The sequence below is a fragment of the Pocillopora damicornis genome, chromosome 6, assembly GCF_964200805.1.
Source record: "Pocillopora damicornis chromosome 6, jaPocDami1.2, whole genome shotgun sequence".
Classification (NCBI taxonomy): Eukaryota; Metazoa; Cnidaria; class Anthozoa; order Scleractinia; family Pocilloporidae; genus Pocillopora; species Pocillopora damicornis.
The window spans coordinates 22762087-22786353 of record NC_142675.1 but is presented as its reverse complement, the minus strand read 5'-3'; the positions used below and the strand labels follow the sequence as shown (position 1 = coordinate 22786353).

Here is a 24267-nt window from a genome sequence, read left to right as displayed (position 1 = left end):
CTAAACTATTCATGTTTAGGGTGTTCTGTTTCACTAAGGAAAACTAGACTGTCTATAATTTGGCCATGCCATTCCTTTATTAGCTATGCTATCCTGCAACTGATCCTTAAGCCATCTATGTATTTGCTGATCTATTTGACATCCTTGTATTTTTGGTGGTGACGGCCGCCCATATCTTATTTCGGTCTGGCGAGTAGCAACCAAAACACGCATCAAAAAGGAGTTAATACCTGTAACAGAATTGTCACGCCGCTTCATCATCCACATATAAACATCGTTTAGCGAAACTTATCTAGCACAAACTTGAGGAACTCGATTTGAAGCGAATCAAATTTTTACTAAAATTAGAACCACTGTATCACCCTAAAAACCAACACTCCGCGCAATCGGACAAAAGAAATTTTCGTACATTTTTAACGCTACTTATGTCATACTTTTGCTACCCTGCTCCAGGCAATCAATTGGTCGAAGAGGGGAAAAGCGGGGCGAACGAGCAAGAATACGCAGCAAGGGAGAGGCCCGACTCTCTCCCTTCCTCCTCCCCAGATTCCCCCGCCAATTTTCGCTCGCTCGATTTTTCTCTCGTTCTCGATGACCGAAAATACGTTGTAATTTTTTCTCCATGGTTTTTGTGGTAAACAGACATGGGGGAGTAAAAGGAGGATAGCTTCTGCCCAACTACAACTGTGTCATCTCGCAAAAAAGTGAAAAAGCGGCTTAAGCGAAATTTCATCGCAATCACGAAGTTTGGTTAGAAAATGAAAAATGTTTAGATTGTATATGAAATTGCAAAAGCTGCAAACTGGAGTGATTAACAGAGAATATGTTTTCATCATTTCAATAAAAAGTGTTCGCTGTATTCATTAGAAGGAACTCGCTACCAAAGAAAGCTTTCTGGGGTAGAATTTCCCTTTAGCAGTTTCCTAAGCGAGTGCCGTAAGTTCTTCATTCAGAGGAAGGACACCAACACTTATAAGGAACTAATAATTTAAAAAAAATTTTTTTTTTATGAGCTTATTTTAGCCCTCGAAGCTTCATTACAAAGAAGCAAATTTGTCGTGACATTAGAACTCGTGTCCAACAGTCAAGAATTAATTATGAAATGAGACAAGTATGCTGCAAATATATATTTACTAACGTCGAGATTTAGTAGGCATAGGAAAAATTTCGAAGGTAATGGTTAAAAGTACATATGTACACAATGAGAACAGTCCAGAAGTTGCCACCATTACTCGCTTCCCGCAATGCGATTGGTCAAATTTGTTTAAGTGGCCCTGGTAACAGTAATGGCCCCTAAAACATGCACATCTTCTTCATCTTTAGTTCTTGAAGTTTCAGTGAATGACAGTCAGTCGGAATACACCGAGACTTTCCGCACTTTGCTGTACTTCAACAAAAAGGTACCAGCAAACTCTTGCTTTGCCGAGTGAGTCAGCGATGAAGCAACGTCCAGGTGAATGAATGCACGATGAATATCAAGTTTACTTGACGCTGGTGTAACGCACGTTCTGACTGACTACAGGAAGCTAGTCAAGGCTGGGAATGGATTCTGTTTGCTGACCACCAATTTCTGGTGTTGGTGAGATATGTAGCCTTTGATATAACCCTGAAGAACAAATGAGCGAACAAACCACATGAACACGAGTAAACAGATGGGAATGGACTAATATCGTACCTAGATCCTACCATGTAACTGCTGGGTCGTGAGAGGTCTGGATAAGAAACTGGGAATGGACTATTGAAATCTGTTTTTCTGTTGCTACGAACGGTCTTTCGAGCGTAAAGGGAGCACAAACGCAGTGCACACGTTTGAATGGGAAGGTAGTATCGTATTCTTGTCCCAATCTACTTCGCCATAAAGTTCCATCGATATCGCGTAGACAAAAACACACAACAAGCAGGGTGACTGTGGTAATACGTAAAAACATATAGCGAAAATCCTCTACTTACTCGGCAAAACAATATCAGACATTAATAGAAGGTAAAAGGTAACATCTACATAAGAGAACGGCAGTTTCTATGTTTCTAATCTCTGTCTCCGTAGCATGAAGTAACTGGGAGTACAAGTATATCGTATCGCTACCCAAAAATTTGGTCAGGTCTTCTAGAAAATTTGCCTCTTTGGTGAGAAACACTGTGTTTCGCCAAAGAACATCATACAATGACCCTGGTTGAAGTTCGACCCAGATCCTTTGATCCCAAGACCATCGCGCAGACTACCAGGCCATCGCAGTTTCCTTAGACACAATACTGGCATTGTGTGCGGGCCTTTATTTATTAAATTTCTATTGAGAAAATGGCGCGAGAGACAAAGTACTGCTACTGACGAATAAAGTAGACATCAGCAGTGTAGAAGTCTTATTTCACGCGCGCAGATCGTTTTTTTCTTCATTCAACTGACTCACCATGTATATCAGGTTTGCTACGATGCATTCAACCTCGGTAACGTCTATGTCTTCAACCTTAATACAGAAAAAAGAAAAAAAAGTAACTCAATTAGAAGCGAGTGAAAAGGGAGAAAGACAGGGAGGCCATATGAGGACAGGACAGGCACTGAGGCTAGCGTTGGGCAATGATAGGGGTCACTCGACCTATGAATAACTCTCTAATGCGCGAGGCGACACGCCGTTTAAGCCGGAAACAAAAAACCAGGCCTGTTGAAGGGCCAGTGGCACTACTGCTATTCGCAAGCGCTTTTATATCTTTTGCCTTCAAATTTTAGCTCTTACGAAGCTATTATTTAATTACTTTCCTATACGACGTTTTTTTTTTTTTTCATTAAAGGCAATATTTTCTACTGTGTTATTTCTTTCTTAATAAGTACATTTTCTCCCCCGCAGAAAATAGCTTTAGAGATACGTTTTTCAATCATCTAGGTATCCTCTATTCGTTAAGAGTATTTTGAAATTCTGCACGTCTTTTTTTAAACATGGAGCGTGACACATTCGTTCTGGAGGAGGCGCTTCTCCTTCACGAATCCTGAATTTACGCCAGGCCAGATGGATGACACGAAAAAAAGGTTAGTGTATTAAAAGGTTTCTGTCTCTTTCTAATGCGCTTGCATATCAAGGGTCGATTCCTTGTTCAAAAACCTCACGTCTAGCAATGTAATTTCGGAATTTTGTGTCATTGACAAAGCCAACGGATGTGAGTGTAACTGCTGCCATCAGTGAGACTGCAGTTCCGATTTTTCCTGAATCTCGTTAGTTGCCTCCTAAGAACGAATTCTTCACAGTGGAATAACAGGAGTCGCGCTGGCCCGTCAACGCTTTCTAACTTTCGAAGGAACGGCAACAGATAGTGAATTCCCATCACATTCCACGTATGTTGTCTACATTCACGCTATTCTCACTGCCACCAAAGATGTTCACTCGACCGCGACAGGATGCAAATGACTTACTTTTTCTCTTACGAGCATGATGTAACGCAATCAGAGTGCGTACATCGCCTGATCAATAGCAGCTGAGTGCATTTACAGTAGCCGTGTTTAACAATGGGTTCGGTAGGATCACGCCGCAGTACCACTGTGGCGGCAACTGATGCCCAGGAGCAGCAACAGCCGCAGGTAGAAGAGCTAGATGAGGACGGAAGCCCCCGAATTGTCTTCATTACTGGTTGCTCAACTGGCATCGGCTTGGCAACAGCAGTTGTTCTTGCAAGCGACGCAGACAAGCGATTTAAGGTTTATGCCACAATGAGAAATCTCGGAAAGAAAGCAGCTTTGGAAGAAGCCGCTGGGAAAACTCTCGGCGAATCACTATTTATAAAAGAGTTGGACGTATGCAGTGAAGAAGCCGTTAACAGTTTGGTAAGAGAGATTGAGAGTGAAGAGGGAAGAATTGATGTGCTCGGTGAGTGCGTAATAAAATAAGTAGTTCGTCTTTTTACCATACCCAAAAAGAAACAATTACTCCGAAAGTGTCAAATCTTTTATGAAATTAATCATTTCTTTCATCCCTAACTCTTCTTTATGTTGATAATCGCAGGTTGGGCCCCCTTCAAATTAGTTACGCTGCGTTCTCGATCGATGAACGTTTTCTATATATAGTCTATACAAGACGGCTTACTTGATAAATGAGTCACCCTGGTTTTAAAACGAGCAATAAAAAAAAGCCGCAACACAAAGTCACCTCATAAAAAGCAAAGTAGAAAACTTGAAAAAAACGTTTACATAACTTCTTGCTGCTTTGTTTAGATTGGGGACAGAGGAATGCATATTGCACAGATATTGAGCTTGTGTTTATCACGAGTTTCAGATGACCTTAGGAGCATTTTGGCGACTAACAGACGCTTGCACTTCATAGTTTTCAAAGATTTGCAATCAAATATTGTGTTTAAACTTCGTTCTGCTTAGAACTTTCAACGCCATAAATGAAATAAGTTACTATAGGCGATAACTCGTTAGAGCCCATAGACACAATGGGTAAATATTACCAAGGTCAGTAAACCTTTCTTTAGGCATTACTCAAAATGGACTTCATTTACTCTTCCTCGGTTACTAAACTCTTAAAATTTTTAGAGCCTGGCTCTTAAATGCTTGGCGAATTCAACCATAATGTTAACGACAAAGTCAAAAGAAAAAAAAGGACAGTAAGTTTGTATACTGTTCCATATCAAATCTGCAAGAAAAGAGGCTATAAATACTTCTCTGCTCTGCGTTGAACTCAAATAATTTCACTTACGTAGACAAACGACTGATTGCAGCCGGTACAAAGTTCAATCATAACGTTTGTTTTAAGTCGTCTGCCGCGATCAAGCTTTTTTTCTATTTCGGTGGAAACATGAAACAGGGTAGCTTACACTCTGCTATCGGGCGTTTTTTTTTTTTTTTTTTTTTTTTTTAAACTAGGGAGCGCAAAAGTATAACAGCGCATGTGTGGGAAGCCTGATGGTAAGTAACACAGCGCGAATAACCGACGAATACAATCGTTTACTTTCGTGCGGCCAAGTCTAGCACTCCCACCGAAGGGAGGAACGAAAGATCGTGCATTAGAGTACAAGTTTTCTCTGTCTTCTCGTAACAAGCTTTCATGTTTATCTTCTAATCTGTTTTGAAATTTGTCCACCACACTTAGTGAACAACGCAGGACAAGGCCTGGTGTGTGTATTTGAATGCATACCAATTGACAAAGCGCAAAACCTGTTCGATGCAAACTTCTTTGGGGTCATGCGAGTTCTCAAAGCTGCTTTACCGGGCATGAAAGCAAGAAAGAAGGGTCGCATTATCAATGTGAGCAGCATCATCGGAGTGAATGGACACCCATTCAGTGAAATATACAGCGCTTCTAAATTCGCCTTGGAAGGTCTGACGGAGAGCCTGGCTCCAACACTGAGGAAATTCAACATCAGGTAAACACATCAGTCGACTGGTAACAAGTTGAGGTTAATGTTGGGTTAGGGAAAGGGAGGGGAGGGTAGGTGCTCATTTGTTCGGATACTGACAACCATTCCACCACTACCCTTTCACAACCCATTACGTTCAAGAATTCTTCATGGCCATGATCGTGATTTTAATCGTATTTTAGGTGTTCTCTGGTTGAGCCTGGACCGGTGACAACCTCATTCAACAACAATGCCAAGTCACTGAGAGAGGGAATCGACTCATCCACAGCGGACGACAAGACCCAGGCCTTGTTACAGGAGGCTTTGAAAGAAATGTACCGCACTGTCACTGAGCACAGCCAGACAGCCGAGGAAGTGGCCGACATCATCAAAAACGTGATACTCAGTAGAGCACCTCATTTGCGATACCAAACAAATTCTCAGTACGCACCGGGAGAGGTACAAGCCAAGTTTTCTGATGCGACAGGAGACAAAGCTATCGATCTCATGGAAAAAAGATTTTACCCGGAGACAAAGTAGTAGAGTTTTAAGACCAAAGAGTTTCATTTCGCAGTCCAAGGGATTCGGAGATAATAATCACTTTTTTATTTCATTATTTTTATATCTAACATGGTCATATTTCTTTTTATAAAATATATATCTAAATAGATGTAGTGATAGACATATTCCGTCAAACCAGCAAAGGAAAACGTCAACATTTCAGAGAAGGCCTTGAGATGTCTGAATCGAAACAATCATAAAATGGTATGTTTATTATATTATTCAGTCCAATTATTCCTCACCTGCATAGCTCTGAGAGCCACAACAAACGCATCCAAAGATAACTGGTGAGTTTTCAGCAGAAGAGCCCTGAGAATACATATAAACACAATCATCTCAGTCGGTTTACAGGATCTATATCGAAATTCTCTCTTCTGGCAGCCATATATTTCCTTGACACGATTACTGAGAATTTGGTGTTATCATGTCCGTGTAAAACCCCTCAGTCAACCCTTTACTTCCCAACATCAGTATGTATATTCTCCACACAGTTCTCTATACATTTCCTAAGGTGCAGACAAGGAGAATTTGTTTAACAAACAAGAGCTTGTTTAGTTGATGATCATTTCTGTTTTTCTCATATCCTTAACGTGTGATTCAAGAGTGATATTGTAAGGAGAAATTAGATGTTAGTCACTCTTAGGGATCAAAAGGTTGATAAGTTTGTTCATTCTAGTCACCTGTGTACTAACGTATCTAAATTGTAAAGAGAAGTTACCCTATATATCCAAGTAATATCCAACAGAGCGTCGAAAGTCATCCGGGATTAAAGAGTAAGAGAGATGGTATGTTTTGAGCTTGATAAAGAAATAGAGAAAGATGTTTTTTTCGTCTTGTCCGAGCAGTATGTAGGACGTTTGTCATATGAACTTCGTAATTGACCTCGGTCATCCGTAGAGTCTCTATGGCTCAGTGGGTAGAGTATCGGAGCGCGGAATCCGCAGGTCTGAGGTTCCATTCCTCATGGGACTCAGAATATTTTCTTAGTCCCACGCTCGTAACAAGACGAAAAAACACCTTTCTCTAATCTAGGATTGAAGACGAGTTTATCTCGAGTGCTATTTTGCTCCAAAACGAAACCATTAAGACACAAAAGTTCGATGAAAGTTTTTAAGACTTCAACATTTTCTTCAAAGTCAGTTTAGAAAAACAGAAGAGTGTGACAGTTTCCTTTAGACACTTCGATAGATAAAAATATTTATTCAAGACTTCTAAAACTTACACTTTCTTGAATAAGTTCCTATATGTTATAATCTTTAGCTTCTCCAGAATAAGGTAAACACCACACTGGATGAAAAATCCCTGAAAATTGAAAAAAGGCAATTTATATTTGATATAATATGAGAGGAGTGGAAAACACACTAGACTCAGGGTCGAGAGGTCTGGGTTCGAGACCGGTGCCGGCTCAATGTGTTGTGTTCTTAGGCTGAACACTTTACCCCCCCAATGCTTCTCTTCACTCAGGAGTATAAATGGGTACCTGCGAATTGTCACGGAAACCTGATGAAATGCTGGGGGATAACCTTGCAATGGACTATCATCGCATTCAGGGGGGAGTGGTAATACTTCTTGTCGCTTCGCTACATGGAAACCAGGATAAGCTACAGCTGGGTGGGCCAATAGGTTGAGTACAGACTTTACTTTTAATAAAATATGAGGAAAGCAGAAAAATGAATACATGTACATGCTGCAGCCAACTCTATAAACATTACAGTTGGCTCCTAATGATCAGAACCTTTCAGAATACGATCGTTTTCTTTTTTCTCGTCAGGTGTCTGTTTAAAAGCGTAAGGTTATTGTAAGGAGAAGTTAGTTATCAATATGAATTAGGCAAAATACCTGTTCTCTCTCTAGAGTCTCGTTTAAAAGTGCAAGATTTCCCATCCTGAAAATGACAACAACTCCAAGATAAATTTGTTTAAATGAATGCAAAAAAAAAAATCAAATCAATTTTAGCAAGCCTCATGTCTTATAAGCTGCTGAGTGTGTCTCCATACCTGACAGATTTAACCACATCAACAAACTGGTTTAGGTTGTACTTAAAAAGCAAGTCCTCTTGTGGTATGTAGCCCTAATGTTAAAAAAAAACAAAAAAAAAAAACAGCAGTTAAGAAACATATATTCAATGTGAGGATATTTCGTTACTTTGGGCCAGTTATTTACACGAAGTCTAACCAAAACCTCGATTTCATGCAATCAGTGGGCCTCAAGCTTTCTCTATACGAAGTTCGGAATAATTTAAAAAAAAAAAATCCCTCCACTGTTAGCTTTTGGCCTTCTTAACGCTACTCACAAGAACAGATGTTTAGATAAAGGTTCAGCTTAATTGAGAATCGTAACACGCGGTTTTGTTCAACAACGGCTACCTTTGTGTAATTAATCAGACCTTAGTGTCTAGATTTTATTCAGTTCACAAGGTATAACTCACCAGAAGCATTTTCACTGGTATGAGATAAATTAGGATTGCCCTAGATAGGTGACAAAAAACAATCATGAATAATGCATGAAATGTGTTTCAATCTTAACAAATACCACTGCTAGAAGTATATTGCAAATTTTACAAAAAGTGTGATTAGAAGCCAAGTAGGATACAGTTCCCTTTTAAATTAGTCACGAGAACTTGGTGTTCCTTCAAAATAGACACCCTCTCACTGGTAGGTGTTTTCATTCTCGTCAACTTTTTACTGCATACCGAAGTTACTCAAATAAGCGTCGCGGCGCTTTAACTCCCAAGATCTCAATAGAAATTCTCCTTACTGTCTGCCTTACAATTATTATGATGTCAATTTGGAGAGTTTATTTTCATATAAACTAATAATCGCCTAATCAATGTTTTTTTTTATTCTCATCACTTGTATGCTTGATATTGTATTGATACTGTAAGGAGAAATTCTCTCTAGGTCACTCATGGGAGGTAAAGGGTTAATTCTTTTCACGCGTCAAATGTGGCGCGTATTCAAGGGCGTGCTTATTCGGCACAAATTGGATGCGATGAAGAAATGTCCTCTCTGAATCTAACGGTATACTAGCTATTTCAAAATCTGTATGAAAATTTTACAGCAACAACAGAGGCGTCTTTTGATCGTCACCATCTGTATCTTCTGGATTTTTCGCTTGCATTACCAGCTGTGCCTTCACTCAACTTCCATGTCGCAAAAGACCTGCTAATTCGGGGGTGACGCATTGCAACTTTCTGTCCCAAATGCGGCCTATTCAGGGCGGCACTTAATTGAGTAAATACGATAATCTACAGACATCTTACAGAAAACAAACACGAGAATCAGTTCTGAGAGATAGTAGGTTACTAATTGACACTCTGATGAAGGGCTAACGCTCAAAACGTCAGCCTTTAAACTCTTTACGGTGGCCAATTTACGTTATCAACTTAGTTGATAACACTAGATTACCATGTTGTACTCTCCCATCGACGCAGCACCACAGTTTCTTTAGAAACTTACCGCCTTTGCTAATTGACGTACCTTCCCTTTAGTAACAAGGTATAATTTTTAAAACTCGTGCTTTTTTTATTAAATTAAAAAATTTTTCTCTTCTAAGTTTGCAACAAAAAATATGTAATTATGTTATTGGAATGTTGTTGTTTGAAGTTCCAAATACCTACACAGCAGATCAGTACCAGATGAAGATTACCTTTTGTTCTTACTGGAGGATATACAGCAGCGTTCAAATGCAAATGATAGATATTCATCAGCTGAAACATCAAGAACAGAAAAAACAGCTTTGATTAATACACTCAACATAATTGCTGATAAATTTTACATTCCTGATAGTTAACATATGAACTTTTAATTTCGCTCTGCGTCACGAATGTTTTCGTATTTCTTATCATTAATCTTTAACTAATGCGTACTCGTTGTGCGAAAAAAAGTTCATGGCGCAGTCCACAGTCACAGTAAACTGTGTAGTGTAGTCCTCTTGAAATAAAAATTCCAAGGTTTCAGCTGAGAGTAAATAAATATAAAAAGACACAAATGTCGTTAACCCTTTAACTCCCAAGATCTGATTGTTAATTCTCCCCTCTAGCTGCTACACATTTCCTTGTAAATTAGTTATGACAACTTAGCGCCAGATCAAGATAGCAGCTTTTACCTGATAAGTTTGAACATTCTCATTACCTGTTTGCTGAATTTGTATGGATATTATAGGGAGAAGTTTCATGTTAATCACTTCTGGGAGTTAAAGGGTTAAGCTGTTCAATATAGCATACCTACCAGCTTTAAAATCACTGTCAAACATAGCTTTTCTTCCTACAAAGTATCTGACGAAAATCAGAAGAGAAGAAAAACGCACGATTACTTTACTTGAAGTAGCTATGTAGACACAACACTACTACTAAGTTCAGAGTTTTTGTTTTGGAAGGGAAAGGGAGCTGGGTTTCCTTTTAAGAGAGAGGGGGGGGGGAGATTTATTAGTCAAGAACACTGCTAGTAGATGTACTTTTGTCTATGCAACATGCATATAACCATCTCCATACCTGTATGTAACCAGATGAGCCAGTTTAAACTGGTCTTTTATGGGTGCACTGTCTATTGCTCTGATAAGAGGCTTGCACAAGTGAAGTTTATTGATCTGGAGGGCAAGCAAAAACAAATGGAAACAGAGAATGTCTGTTATTTCATCATAATGAAGAAAGAACCTTTTATATGGATGCTTGGTGAGCCCTTTTTTTTTAGTTGTCCCTTCCTATAAGCAAGAAAATAAACTTGCACTGTGTAATCAAGTTAAAATTCAAAGTATGTCAAGAGAAAACTGAATTTGCATGTGCTATAAACATTTCAGTTGTTTCTAGGAGAGATCAAAACTTGTGCCACCATCTAGTGTCACATTTGACATATTCAGAGCCACTTGGAAGTGCATAAATTTCTCCTTTATATTATGTACAGATTATCACAGAACTGAAATATCAAATAAACTCATTGAAGTAGTACCTTGAAATAGATCTTGAATAAATGATTTACAAGTGCAAGCATGCCCCACTTCTTAGATACCTCAAGTGATGAACGACTACAGAGTAAAATGATAAATATCCACTCATTTAAGTATGACAAACAAAAAAGCATAGAGCCATTTAAATGCATCAGATTTTTTTAATTTATGTTGAGATTGGTGCAACTTTCTTGACCATTCAGAGAGTATTATAAAGCAAAACCACCAAGACTACACTCAAATGAAAATAATATTGCTCTTACATGTCCCATCAAATGGTTGGCAGGCAACAATGAGGTAAATACATATATCTTATTAAACGTTTTGGTGTATAGTATCACTGAATGTTTTTAGGAGTTCTGCTGTATTTTTACCAGCCTGTAGGGTGAGTCAAAATACAAACAACGAGTAAAAATACCCAGTACTACATACTAAAAGGTCTAATAAGTTATTTATTATCCAATTCCTTTTTTTTTCAACTGAATCTTTCTGTTCATTTCTTGTAAGATGGGAAAAGCAAAGCAGATAGAGAAGCATAGTGCACGCAGCCAATTAGTTAAACAGATTTTTTGACAATAAAAAATAACTGCCTATAACCATACAATATTGCAGGATATCAGTACTCTATTTGTGTGTTATTTGAACTTTACTTTGTGCAGTTGAATAATAAATGACTAACAGTATGGCAATATTGCAGATAAGCCATATAGTTCCCTGAACAAAACAACTGTGAGAGCTGGCAAGCTCAATGAACTGACCTATCACTTGCACAGACCCTGAAACACCCCATCATTACTTCTGCCGCCTTCTCCAACATTTCTCCAGGTTTGCCCAGTCCCTTTCTTACTTGCTGCTTGTCTGCCTGTCAAAATCACCAATTATAATTCCAATATTATTAATTAATTTTAAAATGACAAAACATGATAACTCTTGAAAGGCATGTTCTGGCATCACTTATGCCACCAAGCCCCATAAAATTACTTTACTCATTTATTACTTTATGCAAGCTGAAAACATGGGCCTAGTTATTGTTTAAAGTGGTATATGGCTAATTAACATCACTGACAATGAAACAGTTCTGAAAAAGTTGTTTCAGGTTTTGATTTTAGCGATACTGATAAAATTTTAAATACAATCAAATTCTGACATCACAGAATTCTTTTTGGATAAAGTGACATATTCTTTGGAACTAAATATGTAATTAAGAATTGAAGTGAAAATAATTATTATTCTTTGTAAGCACAACATATTTTAAACAGTAGTACCTGCATGGCAAAAAGTCTCAGATCTAATGTGACAACATTCATTAATGGCAATGCCCTGATGAATAAAAAAGGTTAATATCACCAAGGTTAATATTTCCAGAGACAGAATAAAAATTACAAGCCCTTGTCAAATGAGGTGGCATTGGTAAAAGCAAAACATAGCATCCATAATTATTCAGGCATTTCTCTGCTCTGAAGTATACCTGGATACCAGCAAGCAGACAGATTAGGGGAACTTGATAAAATCCTCAAGGCTTTACCCATTCACCTCCAAGATCTCATTGGTAATTCTCCTTACTGTCTGCCATACAATTCTTATGATGTTGGTTTAGAGAATTTGATATTGGATCAAAAAATAATCCTGTAATTGACAATTTCTTTATTCTCATCACTTGTCTACTTGATATTGTATTGATATGGTAAGGAGAAATTCTGTCTTGGTCACCTTTTAGAACCAGGATAAACTAAACAGTTACAAGTCTTTAAGCACACAAGAGTTACCTTCTGTATTCAACTCTGAAAGATCAAGCTTGCAGAAAACTTTAGGATAACTGCTGCTTTTCCTTTCTACTACACTGCTTCGTAATCATCTGATGTTATTACAGTGTGTAGAAAATGTTCTTACATGGAAAAAGACCTAGCTATGTCACATTTCCACTTTCAATTAATAACAGGGATGTTCAGAATTTCTATCCGGTGGCTGGTTAGGCATTAAATCTGACCTGAATCATTTCTAATGGTAAATTAATTTGCAGGATTACTTGTTAATAAACATACCAGTTTTCATCTTTTTGACTTTGAAAAGCACGGGTGAAAGACTTACTATTTGTTAAGGTAAAAGATGATTGGATAATATACAAACAGTTAACAAGTACAAAACAAAGGTAACAACAAGCATACACTGAGATTTTTCCACCAAAAACATTTTAGGTGCTGTTATGACTTAAGGTTCTTTCCCCACTACTTTTCTTGTACTGGGCTAACAAGGCAATATGTTTGTTTGATTGATTTTAATAGTACCAATGCTAAGGAATCAGTAACCCAACTGCTGATTAAAGGGTTATCATAAACTAACACAAGGCCAGTTTTGCATAAATCATTAAGTCATTAAAAAATAATACAAACTTGCACATAAAAAAAACGAATACTTAGAAAATTAAAACATTAACATTCCTATCAATAACAATTTGGTAAAAATTTTGATGGTAAAAATTAATAGTAAAATACAACATTTTGACTAAACTTTGGTCATTTTCAAGTGAGTGGCAAGAATGTTACAATAAATACATACAAGCATGTAAGAAGTGTAAAAAATTTTTGAAAGTGTAAACGGACAATAAGAACATACAGGGAGAAGAAATAATTACCTGCCTATTATTAAAACAAATTATTTTTGGACTACTGCAATTTGAAAAATTGTGAGGGAAAAAAGATTGTGTGTCACAGCATATTAAGAGCTGTTCCCTCCAAAACTTCCAAAACCATCTAACAAGAATTTTTCATATTATAGGTTGTCAAAAAAGATATTGGACAACAACTGCTTGAGAAGATCGCGCTTCAACATAATCACCATTGGCCACAGCCCAAATAGCTCTGCAAAAAAAACAATATAAATAGAAGAGTATCTTGTTTAGTTTCCTCCCTCATAAAACCACTTGCCCATAACTCCCATTTAATGAGATGAATTTGAAAGGCATAGTTTACCTGAGATGATATGCTACCATTTCATCATATGGTGGTTCAAACCATCTTTCACATTGCAGCTGTGCATCTGGTAACTGACAAAAATACAAACCAACTAAACCTGACATAATGAAATGGTAAGTTGTTTAAAAAAAATGTATATACTGGTATATTTACATTTTTTTGATTTTATGTCCCTCAAAAACTAGTTCCTTTTATAATTTACAATAAAACAACTAAACACTGATGCAATCTCAAAAGCACCAGCAGGAGCAAGGAATTTCATCTCTCTTCATGAGTCAGGCATACACTAATTGGGAAGGCCTGATTGGAAATATTTCACTGAAAGACATGACATATGCACCTTATTGTGCTCAGTTTACACATAATGACAGAAAGCAAAATATCTTCCTATCCCACCTGACAACCCATATCTCAGTCAGTAGGCATTTTATCATGTGTCTGTCCTTCTCTCTCTTTCTTCCTATCTTCCTGCTTTTTTCCATTCTGTTTATCTTGCACAGACCTTGTCCCAGCCCTATTAACCCCATTACTCAAAGCCCTTACACAGGGATTTTTTCATAACGTTTTTCAATAAAAGTGCACTCAGGGCTGTCTGCATAATCTGATAATTAAAAAGTGTTGACCATAGTGGAGGTGGCTAAAGGTGGATATTTACCCAACCAAGAAGGTGCAAGGGAAATATCTTACCCAAGCCACCAATACTGAAGTGAAGAATTATTTTAGTATACACTAAAACATTGAGATAATATAGCACAAAAAGATCATTTTCACTCATTCATTCCTGCAGCAAATACAAAAATTTCAACTTAAATCCTACATGCATTGATTGAAGGTGAAAGGCAAAGGATATTTGGAGTTTGAGCACCAATCATAGCATGCCCTCATAACTATCCATTATTCTATTGTATACTTATACAAATTATCCCCAAAGTAAGTAATCTGTAATGGTTTTACCTGCAGTCTTGGACTTGCTATGTGTGGATGACGAAAGGAAAATAGTTCCTACAAGTACATAAATATTTGAAAATGTTTAAATATCATTACACATCATAACAAGCATAGGTGAAATATTCACTAGTACAATTAATTGCAAGAGTCAGTAAAAAGGGAAAAGTTGCTACCTATTCCTTTGATATCTTATGCTCAATTTTTATTTGCTTTAAATAAATCAAATTTTCATTTATAAACTGGCACCTGTGAATTGATACAACTTTACAACAATGGCAACAATATACACTTAATGTATGGTCCAGAGGGAAACAGTTGGTCTTGTTTTCCCGAGAGTCTTAATGTTTCTCAAGACGAAGTCGAGGGAAACATCAGGACTCGAGGGAAAACAAAACTAACTTGTTTCCCGCGGGACCATACCTTAATTAAGCACTTCTTTATATATTTAGACTTTCCCTTAAACAATCATATGGTAAAAACATGCTGTTACACTCGACGCACAGGCAACAACTGCGCAACTGTATCCCGGTCTGCGAAAATTTTAATTTTAAATTGGAAAAACCTTCCATTAATCTTACGATAGTGTGCAAACATTCTGTGTATTTGAAGATAGGAAAAATTCGCTTTCGTGCGATCTTAGGACAATTTGAATCTTACCGCTAAAATGTCGCCACTTTTGGAAACAAGTCCTTTTTTCACCTATTGGGAAAGTTCAAGCATGAAAGTAAGTGCAGCTCTCGGTTGTTTTCCTTCTTCTTTTTTTTTTTCTTTTAATACAAAACTATCAATGAAATCGCTTCCTGACCTGATCTAAATACTTTTCAAGAGTCATATGCGCCATCTTGGAATTCTCGTCCTCTAACGCATGCGCTTCTTAATTTCCGCTGATTTTACTCTTTGGCGGGAAGTCTGCGCCGTCAAAAAGAGCGCCTGCGAGGAAAAAAGGCAGCAAGAAGAGTAATAGGCCCTGGGGCCCCTGGAGTGCCTCTCTTAAAGTCAGAATTTTTTGGGGAAAAAATTACTCTATGTCAGCGTATAGAGTGGTATGTTGCTCGCATCAATCAGATCGCTGCATTAGGGTATGTATCTTACACAAATCAGATCGCCTCAGATCGCCTATGTATGTATAACCGATCAGATCACAGCCCCAAGGCCCCCAGAGCGCATGTTTTTTAGTTACCATTATTTAAAACATTTAAATAGCTTTATGTAAGCACATAGAGTGGTATGTTACTCGCACCATAGGAGTATGTTTCCACCAATCAGAGCGTAAGGGTGTTGTCTTTCATGTCAATCATGATGTGGTATTTGGCTGCCGCAAAGTAAATGTTGTAAAGTAATCAACCCAACATTAACACACACTAAGAATGGTACTGACAAAAAACTTTGATCCCATCTACCCAGTTAAATGGATCATGTCCTTCGTGAAGACCTCGTCGCTAAGACCTGTCGAAATTAGAAAGATCTGCAGGGAATGTTTTATCATTTAGAAGTTGACGCGTGTTTTGTGTACCGTTCCCTCATGTACTTACAACGCACACAACAACGACAGCTAAAGGCCTAACACGAAATCATCAGTGGAATGTTTGTTTTGGAAAGGAAAATTTTGCTGACTCTGGTGAAAATCGCGCAAAGCATTTACATAAAGCATATTTGAAGAGTAATCTTGTTTTTTCCATATGGTTAGTTTTTTGGGAAGATTGAAAAGATCAACCAGCATTATTTACGTTCTGCGTCGACTTCCATGTTGCATATCTGTTTCTTTGCTTTAAATATTCTCCTTCTCGATTCAATTACGTGTTTGGTTGTCACACTGGCCCGATTTATACTAGAGACGGATCATCCGTCATACGGATAATCCGTCCAAGTGTAAATCCGAAGACGAATTTTGACGAATAATCTGTCTAGATATAAATCGTTCGCGAGTTTCACGACGGGTGTCTCGGTGTTGAGCCGAGTGGAAGCCTGGCGAGAGCTTAAATATGGCGGCTCTCGTAGCCTTGTTGATGAAATCGAGAAGAACAGCATTGGATATGGCGGTATATCAGAGAAGAATATCCTCTGTCAAGCGCATATTTGAGCCAGAAAATAGCTTAATGAACTGCATGTTACCCTTTTCTCTCGCTAATCTTGCTCAAGATAGGAAGACAAGAGGAAGTGATTACACCAACGGTGTAATCACTTCCTCTGTATTGTGGGCCATATATAACTTCTGCGAAGACGTCCGTGTCTTGATCTGTCCAAGTCAACTTCTTGTTTGCTTTCTCCTTCTTTTTTGTGATTGCTTTCGAGGGCACGATTACTTTACCGGACGCCATCTTGAAATAGGCATCCCAGGAAACCTAGCAAAACTATAGAAACCAGTCTCTCTCATATGGAAACTTCGTCAAAAACCGTCTTCGTTTTCCGTCTAAATAAAAATTTAGAGACGGATGATCCGTCTAAGACGAGCTATCCGTCTGTTAGTACGTCTTGAAGACGTGCTGACAGACGGATCAGCCTGAGACGAATTTTGCTCCATAATTCGTCTTAGTACCGAATTTATATTTAGACGAGTTATCCGTCTGAGACGGATAATTCGTCTCTGACGGATAACTCGTCTCTAGTATAAATTCGGCCACTGACTGCTTAGGCTTTCTCCGATGAAAAGACATTTGCCAGTAAACAACTTAAATTCACGACACATTGTGCTGTGCAACGATATTGCAAAGGTCACGGGTTCAAATCCCGTGTAGGCCTGAATTTTTTCTTCAGGCCTTATTTTTACTTCTTCTTGAGTGGTGTTCATCATTGTAAAGATCGGTTTCAGATTTATTCCTTAATCCGCAGCTCCCATATACGATTTTGACATATTCATAGTAATGGCATTACTTTGTTGTCTTCGTAAGAAGAGCTCGGTCGAAATTCTAACCAGTCCTTGAAATAATGAATATTTCTGTGATGCGTTTGATAACTGTTGACTTTCATGTCAATATCACGAACTCTATCTTACACTCTGGTCACGGGAAAAAGCGGTTGAAAATTGCAATTTTTGCTCTCCTTTCTTTAAAAACGCTGCTTTGGTACATATTAGAATCCGAATTATGCAATACTAAACACATCCATAGGGTGAGATCACATCCATTTCGCCTAAAAAAAGCTCTTTCTTAATAAAAAATAAAAATGCCAACCTTTTGCAGTAAACTTCTTTTATTTGACTCATCTCTAGTGCTGAGCTGAATTGACAAAATCTTATTTTGCTAACTTTTCATCAATCAAAAGATAACAATAAGGCCAAAAACTAAAAAAAAAAATGAACAAAGCAGAACACGAAAAGAAAAGAAAAAAGCTGGTACGAAATGCAAGCGAAGAGCCAGGTCAGATTGGTCATCTCACATCTTGCGGAGGCTCTGCATTTGGTCGTTGGGGAAATCCATGGCTTCTGGACTTGGATACCACTTGCCTGGCTCCAGTTGTTGTTGCTCTCCTCGATAGTTGGTTTCGGTGAAGGCTGCAAACGTCTCGGTCTTGGATAACACGATGGCAGAGGAGACTCCTCCAACTTTCCCGGTTGGGAAAAGGGGTTCAGATCTGGGAAACTTTCTTTAAACCACTGCACAAAATTGTGGAAAGAATAGAGCCCAGATAAAGGAGAAACATCTTTCAAAAGAAATAATTTTGTACTAGCATCTAACCTCTAAGACACTAAGTAAAAGAATAAGCTCGTTTGCAGGAGTGTCTTTTGAGAAAAGTTTTAAATCTGGTTAAACTCCTCATTTGACATGAATCTTCGAAATGCACTAAATATTCTTCCAGGAACTGCGAAGGGAGATCTGGCACGAACCAGAGCTATGACGTTAACTGGGAAAAAGTGCTACACATTGTCACGAAACATACGCCATTTGGTATCGAAGGGAAAGACAGGGGTATGTGGACAAAATAATCAGTTATACTCTTACAACAATCAGATCGCTTTTCAATGCCTCTTGCGCCCGTCACTTACATCAAGTGTCTGCATGATGTATAGATGATCTGTTTGTGATTCCTTATGAATATGAATCCATGTGGAAACAAGTCATCTTATTTGCCTCCGTCTAAGTGACTTTGAAGATTATTATCGGAAATATTCTACTTTTTAAGAAAAATGATTCCAGGCCCGAGTTCACTCACGGCCAATTTCAAACCAAAATAACAAAAAATTCTTGTTCAAAATTAAAAAAATGAAAAAAACGATCATGTTCTATGATGCCACACTATCCTGTAATCCATTTAGAACTGATTGCTACTTACTGCTGATTTCTTCTTGTTGTCTTACGAGAATTGTAAGACAGAGCAGAGCGTTTTTTACAGAGAGCGTGAGCTGCTGATTATTGAAAGCTTATGTATTTTGAATACCTTATTGGTTCCACCGTAGAAGCTATGCTCGAACAGAATGACTCCTTCTACCTGGTCCGGAAGGAGGAGCATGGAGCCATTCACACTCGAGATCTTTACTTCTGGTCCAGGCTTGAGAACCTTGTAGTTAGATGGGCCAGCACCATATTGTGCGTCATTGTAGTTTGCGTAGGTGTAGAAGATCCAGGTTCCCGAAATAACAACGGCTTTTACGAAAGAAACACCATCCTTTTTCAGGTCCATCTCAGAATTTGAAAGCTCCTGGCTCAAACCGCTCGCGTCGTACAACTTGATGGACATGATGGATTAAACCTGGAATAGATTGACATGGAAATAACAAAACAGATGTAAATGAATTTACTACTGATTACTTCGGACTGATTACTTCGCATTAAAGTCCGTTTTTGCACAGACGAGGCTTTAAGGTTAAAATTGCATCAATAAAAGCAATGGAAATCTCGAGAAATGAGCGGTCGAAGAAGGCAAGAATTTTCAAATTGCCAAAACGGCTCTTCCGAATAGGGCCGATGTAATTTTGGGAAGAGTTGGCCTATCAGCAGGTAGTATTTAAAACAAGACTGAGACACTTTTTGTGTGTTTCTGATTTCCAGCAACATCTTCCGGAAAATTTTTCCAACCTTTTGTTTTCCAAGCTTGTTTTATGGGAATACCACTTAATCTCAACGTCTTACGAAATTGCAAAAGACAACTTTGGGACTATCTATGAGATTCCTTTTATAGCATTTCATAGATCAGAACTGCGCATGTCACAGGGAAGTAAAAACACTTAATTAGGCCCCTAAGACATAATCAAATGAGCTTAAAAAAAAGATTGACACGCTTCACCATACCTACATAACATTATTGTGGCTGACAACTGGCGCTTCACGAGGAGGTGGTCCTCAAAGACCAATCCTCAACAAGATGTTGCTCGATAGTTTAACAGAAAAAATTTTCAATTTTGAAAAGATTAAAAACGCTTGCGAGTTTCATCTCTTTGCACACCTTTAAATAGAATATCTCAGGTTGACTATTTTGTGGTTTCACGGTAGCATTTAAGCTCGTACTCTCTTGTGTTCTTTTGACATTTTTAAAAAAAATGTGTCCACGCCCTAACAATATTTCACAATAGAAACTCATCGGTTGTTTTAGGTGTATTTTTAGCATGCGATGGATGCTTTAGTCTAAATGTAAACAAGAAGTGAAACAACCCGATATGTTCACCACTCCCGCTAAAAATCCTAGGACAAAAAAGAACTTCTGAATATACGATATTGCTTAATGTTTTGACGGCAAAATGCGATTAAAAAAAGACAAATCACGCACACGCCTTTCAAATCCTAGCTTGACTGTTTCGTGGTTTCACGATAGCATTCCAGCACATTCTCCCAGCGTCACACCTTATCTAGTGACATTTCTCAAGAGCCATTTCGCAATGGGGTTAATTTCATAAGAATGACTTCTCAGATGTTTTCTCATTGCCCTGAGGAAAACTAGATTGAAAATTAAGTTTGAGACATGCTTTGTTGTTTTATGTGTATTTTTAGCGTGCAATGGATACTTCAGTCTGAATAGAAGCAGGAAGTAAACAACCCGTACGTTCACCACTCTCACTTGGAAACATAGAATGAATAAGTGTCTGACAACTGGCGATTAACAAAATATTCTTCAAACAGCAATTCTAAATACAACGTAGCTCGATTACGCGGATAAGTGATCGCGTGACCCTGCCTAAATCAAAATTCCAAACGGAATGCATTTAATAAATTCTATCAATGTCCAGATTTTGCCCGCGATCAGAACATGGCTATCGTCTTTTCTCTAAAATTCTTGGCGATTCTAGACGATGTGTCGCTAGCTCTCCGCTACTTAGTTAGAACTTAGTTGAGCAGCTTAAAGCTAAAAAAACAGCGCTCTTATACTTTACCGCAAGACAAATGTCGCAATTAAATTTTTTAACCCCTAAAAATGATCTAAAAGTTGGTTCCTCAAAGCTTATACGTATCACATACATATTTTCGGTACATTAAGAGTCTCGGGAAAAACTAACCTAACTGATTCTCTTGTGAACACACATTAAGTGTATTCATCAATTATAAGCCTGAGCGATGGCTTTTACATTTTCATACACTCATTGTCTTTCGGTCGAATACGTAATTCAGCAATTACTATACGTATTCGCAAGAAATAGAATTGAACTCGAGTTTTACCTTAAACGGAAGCCCGAGACGATAGAGAGAGCGAAAAAGTAAAGTCGATGGCACGTTAGACATTCTTTAACACAAAGCGGTATTAGCACAGGAAGTTTTCCTACACTCGTCATCTGTCGGTTAAATATTTAATCTAGCAATAACTTAACGATTTCGCATCAAATTGAAATGAAATCGATCATATTCTACTTCTGAATCAACAAAAAAAGAAAAAAAAACAGTAGAGTTGAAAACATGCCGAAAATTCCTTAACGCGAAATAGAACCGCATTGCAAGAGACTTTTGTACATTTATCGGATGTTTGCTAATCAGAGTAATGTCTAAACTGGGACAGAAACAGTTCATAGGCACCGTATTTCCAAGCCTGATTACTTGGACAATTTAAGCTTATATGGTGGGTGTACAGTAAAAGATATAAACCCCGGTAAGAAATGTTTACGTAATAGTCTAGTGAGCAGCGACATTACTATGCATATATCATTGGCAATAGCTGTTTGTGTAAGAGATTTCTTTTACACTTCATACCAGAGTAGGAAAATCTTAAAATGAAATTGATGCACAAACAGTCTCTCGGAATTGAAAGGAAAGTTCTCTTTTCCTTTTCCTGGATCCATTTAGAACTGCTTTTTGTTGCTATGGGCATCAGGCATAAATCGACAAACCTGATGGTAGCATGTACTTGGCTAAATGATCTTACCCATCTTAGACCTACATAAATACCATAACTGGCCCAGAAAGACTACTCTCGTAATAACTTATTCCTAGAATCCGACATATGATTCATTTATTTCAGATTTGTAACTTCATGCTAATTATCTAATTTAAGTGTTTTTACCATGAATGAGGGTGACAAGGGTCAAACCTACTTATCATACGGTATAACATGTGTTCTTATTGGGTAAAACTTGTTTTCCATGTTTTGCACGTGACCACAAACATGGCTGAGACTTGTGATAAAGAGTCTTGACATCTTTGAAGCTGTTTCCTCTGACGTCTTGGCAATTCCAAATGTGTCATTAGCTCTCCGCTAGTACTTGAGATAACAATAGAGCAGCCTAAGGCTAAAAACCGCACATTTATACTTTACCAAATACAAATGTGGCAATTAATTGTCTTAACCATTCAAAGTGATCTGAAAGTCGGTCTTCAAAGCTTCTACGTATCTTAAGATGCAGTAGCGGTACACTATGACTCTCGAGAAAAAGAACAAACCTAACCTGGTTCTCTCGAGAGCACACATTAAGTGCCTACCCCAATTATAAGCCTGAGCGAGGGTTTCGCAGTTAATTTCGATTCCTTAGTAGCGAAGAAAGTTAGACTAAGAGGTACGATCCATGCATATTTTAATATATTCTTTATCATCATTCATGGATTGTGCATTTTACCCAGATTAAAGTATCCTCGCTGAAGTGATGGTCATCTCTCGGTTGAAAATGTAATTCAACAAATAATGAACTGTCATGTAACAAATAGAAATGAACTCGATTTTATCTTACACGGAAATCCGAAACAACAAAGAAAGCAAAACAGTTAAGTCGACAGCACGCTAGATATTCCCTAACGCAAATTAGTGATGTGGCTGCCATGTGGCTGCCATGGGCGACTAACTCTCAGCAAATCGATTAGAGAGTTTTTAACGCGACTTTACAATATATTTTATCTTAAAAAATCCTGACACAAGTTGGTATTGATCTGATCGGGTCGGTTAAAAATGCAAACAAATTAGCGTGCGAATTCTTTTTACAATTTAAATTAAGGTAAATACGCCTAAAACTAAATACGCTCAGGAAAACTACAGCGAAAATAACCACGAAAACTTACATTTGTTGCGATGCTGTTGAATTACTGCCTAATGACGAAGAAGCTGCACGACGTGCGATACAATGAAATATAATTTCTACTTAGCAAGCGGACTTACTGAGTAAACTGAACAAACTTCGATGAACAATACGGTCTAAAGACATGCAACGTTACACAAAAAGTTACGAAATGTTACCGGCATAGTGCGTGCAAAATTCAACTGTAATTAGTGATGTTTGCACAAGAACAATAAACAAAAAGGAAAAAAAAAAAAAGATTAAGGCGTTTGTGATCTACTTCAGTGAAAGTGTTTTTCATATACTCGTCATCTTTCGGTTGAGTTTGTAATCCAGCAATTACTTTAAGTATTCGCAAGAAATAGAATTGAACTCGATTTTACCTCACACGGAAGTCCGAGACGATAAAGAGAGCGAAACAGTAAAGTCGATGGCACGTTAGATATTTCTTATCGCAAACTAGTTACCACAACGCAAAGGAATTTGAATACACTTATCATCTTTCGGTTGTATAGGTAATTCAGCGATTACTTTGCGATTTCGCGAGAAGAGGATCTGAAATCGATTGTATTTCACGAGGAAGTATTAAAAGATAACAAAGGGATGACAGATATTCTTTAACGCGAAATAGAACCGAGGTGCGAGATATTTTTGTTCGTCCTCCGGATGAATAACAGAGCACTTAATTTCTGACCCCTCGGGAAACAGTTAATTTTGTTTTTCTTTCAAGTCTCCATGTTTCCCTCTACTTCGTCACGGGGAAAAGTGGGGCTCTCGGGAAAACAAAACCAACTGCTTCCGCTTCCATTTAGTGTATATTGTATAAAACTTAGGGGGGCATTGGCAGTTTATTTTAATTCCTTACCAGCAAAGGTAACAGATCTAGAGAGGCATGATCCATGTATATTTTTTATAAATTCCTTAAAATGGTGCAAGGATTGCACATTCTAGGTACATTGAGGTCCTCTCGCTCCACTGATGATCGTTTTTCTGTTGAACATGTCATTCAGCGATTAGTTTAGGACTTCACAACAAATAGAGATCAGATCCGTTTACAAGTATATACACGGAAGTCTGAAACGGCAGGGTTGCGCAAAAACAATGCTTGACATTATAGTA

The 24267-nt window shown here is 37.9% G+C and overlaps 2 protein-coding genes and 1 pseudogene across 5 annotated transcripts; 1 reads left to right on the top strand and 2 right to left on the bottom strand.

Annotated features, from left to right (window-relative positions):
• Positions 1-1114: 1114 nt before the first annotated feature.
• Positions 1115-15677, bottom strand: LOC113682015 (PCI domain-containing protein 2). Of its 3 annotated transcripts, XM_089208542.1 has the most exons (19): positions 15553-15677; positions 15405-15446; positions 14754-14801; positions 13797-13870; positions 13621-13685; positions 12870-12912; positions 12093-12147; positions 11586-11689; positions 10830-10905; positions 10376-10470; positions 10113-10159; positions 9532-9592; positions 8312-8351; positions 7881-7954; positions 7723-7768; positions 7106-7185; positions 6126-6192; positions 2406-2462; positions 1115-1606 (listed from the first exon to the last, which is right to left on the bottom strand). In XM_089208542.1, the coding sequence occupies exons 1-19, from the start codon at positions 15586-15588 to the stop codon at positions 1517-1519; spliced, it is 1200 nt and encodes a 399-aa protein (XP_089064668.1). In that variant the 5' UTR covers positions 15589-15677; the 3' UTR covers positions 1115-1516. The 3 variants fall into 3 exon arrangements, with proteins under 3 accessions (XP_089064668.1, XP_089064669.1, XP_089064670.1); XM_089208543.1 differs by lacking the exon at positions 15405-15446 and having other exon boundaries at positions 15553-15617; XM_089208544.1 differs by lacking the exon at positions 15553-15677 and having other exon boundaries at positions 13797-13896; positions 15405-15543.
• On the top strand, positions 3379-7100 carry LOC113682016 (retinol dehydrogenase 8). The gene is made up of 3 exons (XM_027199166.2): positions 3379-3851; positions 5076-5349; positions 5526-7100. The coding sequence occupies exons 1-3, from the start codon at positions 3494-3496 to the stop codon at positions 5860-5862; spliced, it is 969 nt and encodes a 322-aa protein (XP_027054967.2). The 5' UTR covers positions 3379-3493; the 3' UTR covers positions 5863-7100.
• Positions 15678-17918: 2241 nt separating the features above from the next.
• LOC149044505 (uncharacterized) lies at positions 17919-23291 on the bottom strand (annotated as a pseudogene). The gene is made up of 3 exons (XR_016187361.1): positions 23153-23291; positions 19122-19433; positions 17919-18339 (listed from the first exon to the last, which is right to left on the bottom strand). The product of XR_016187361.1 is annotated as an uncharacterized LOC149044505 (transcript).
• Between the last annotated feature and the right edge of the window lie 976 nt (positions 23292-24267).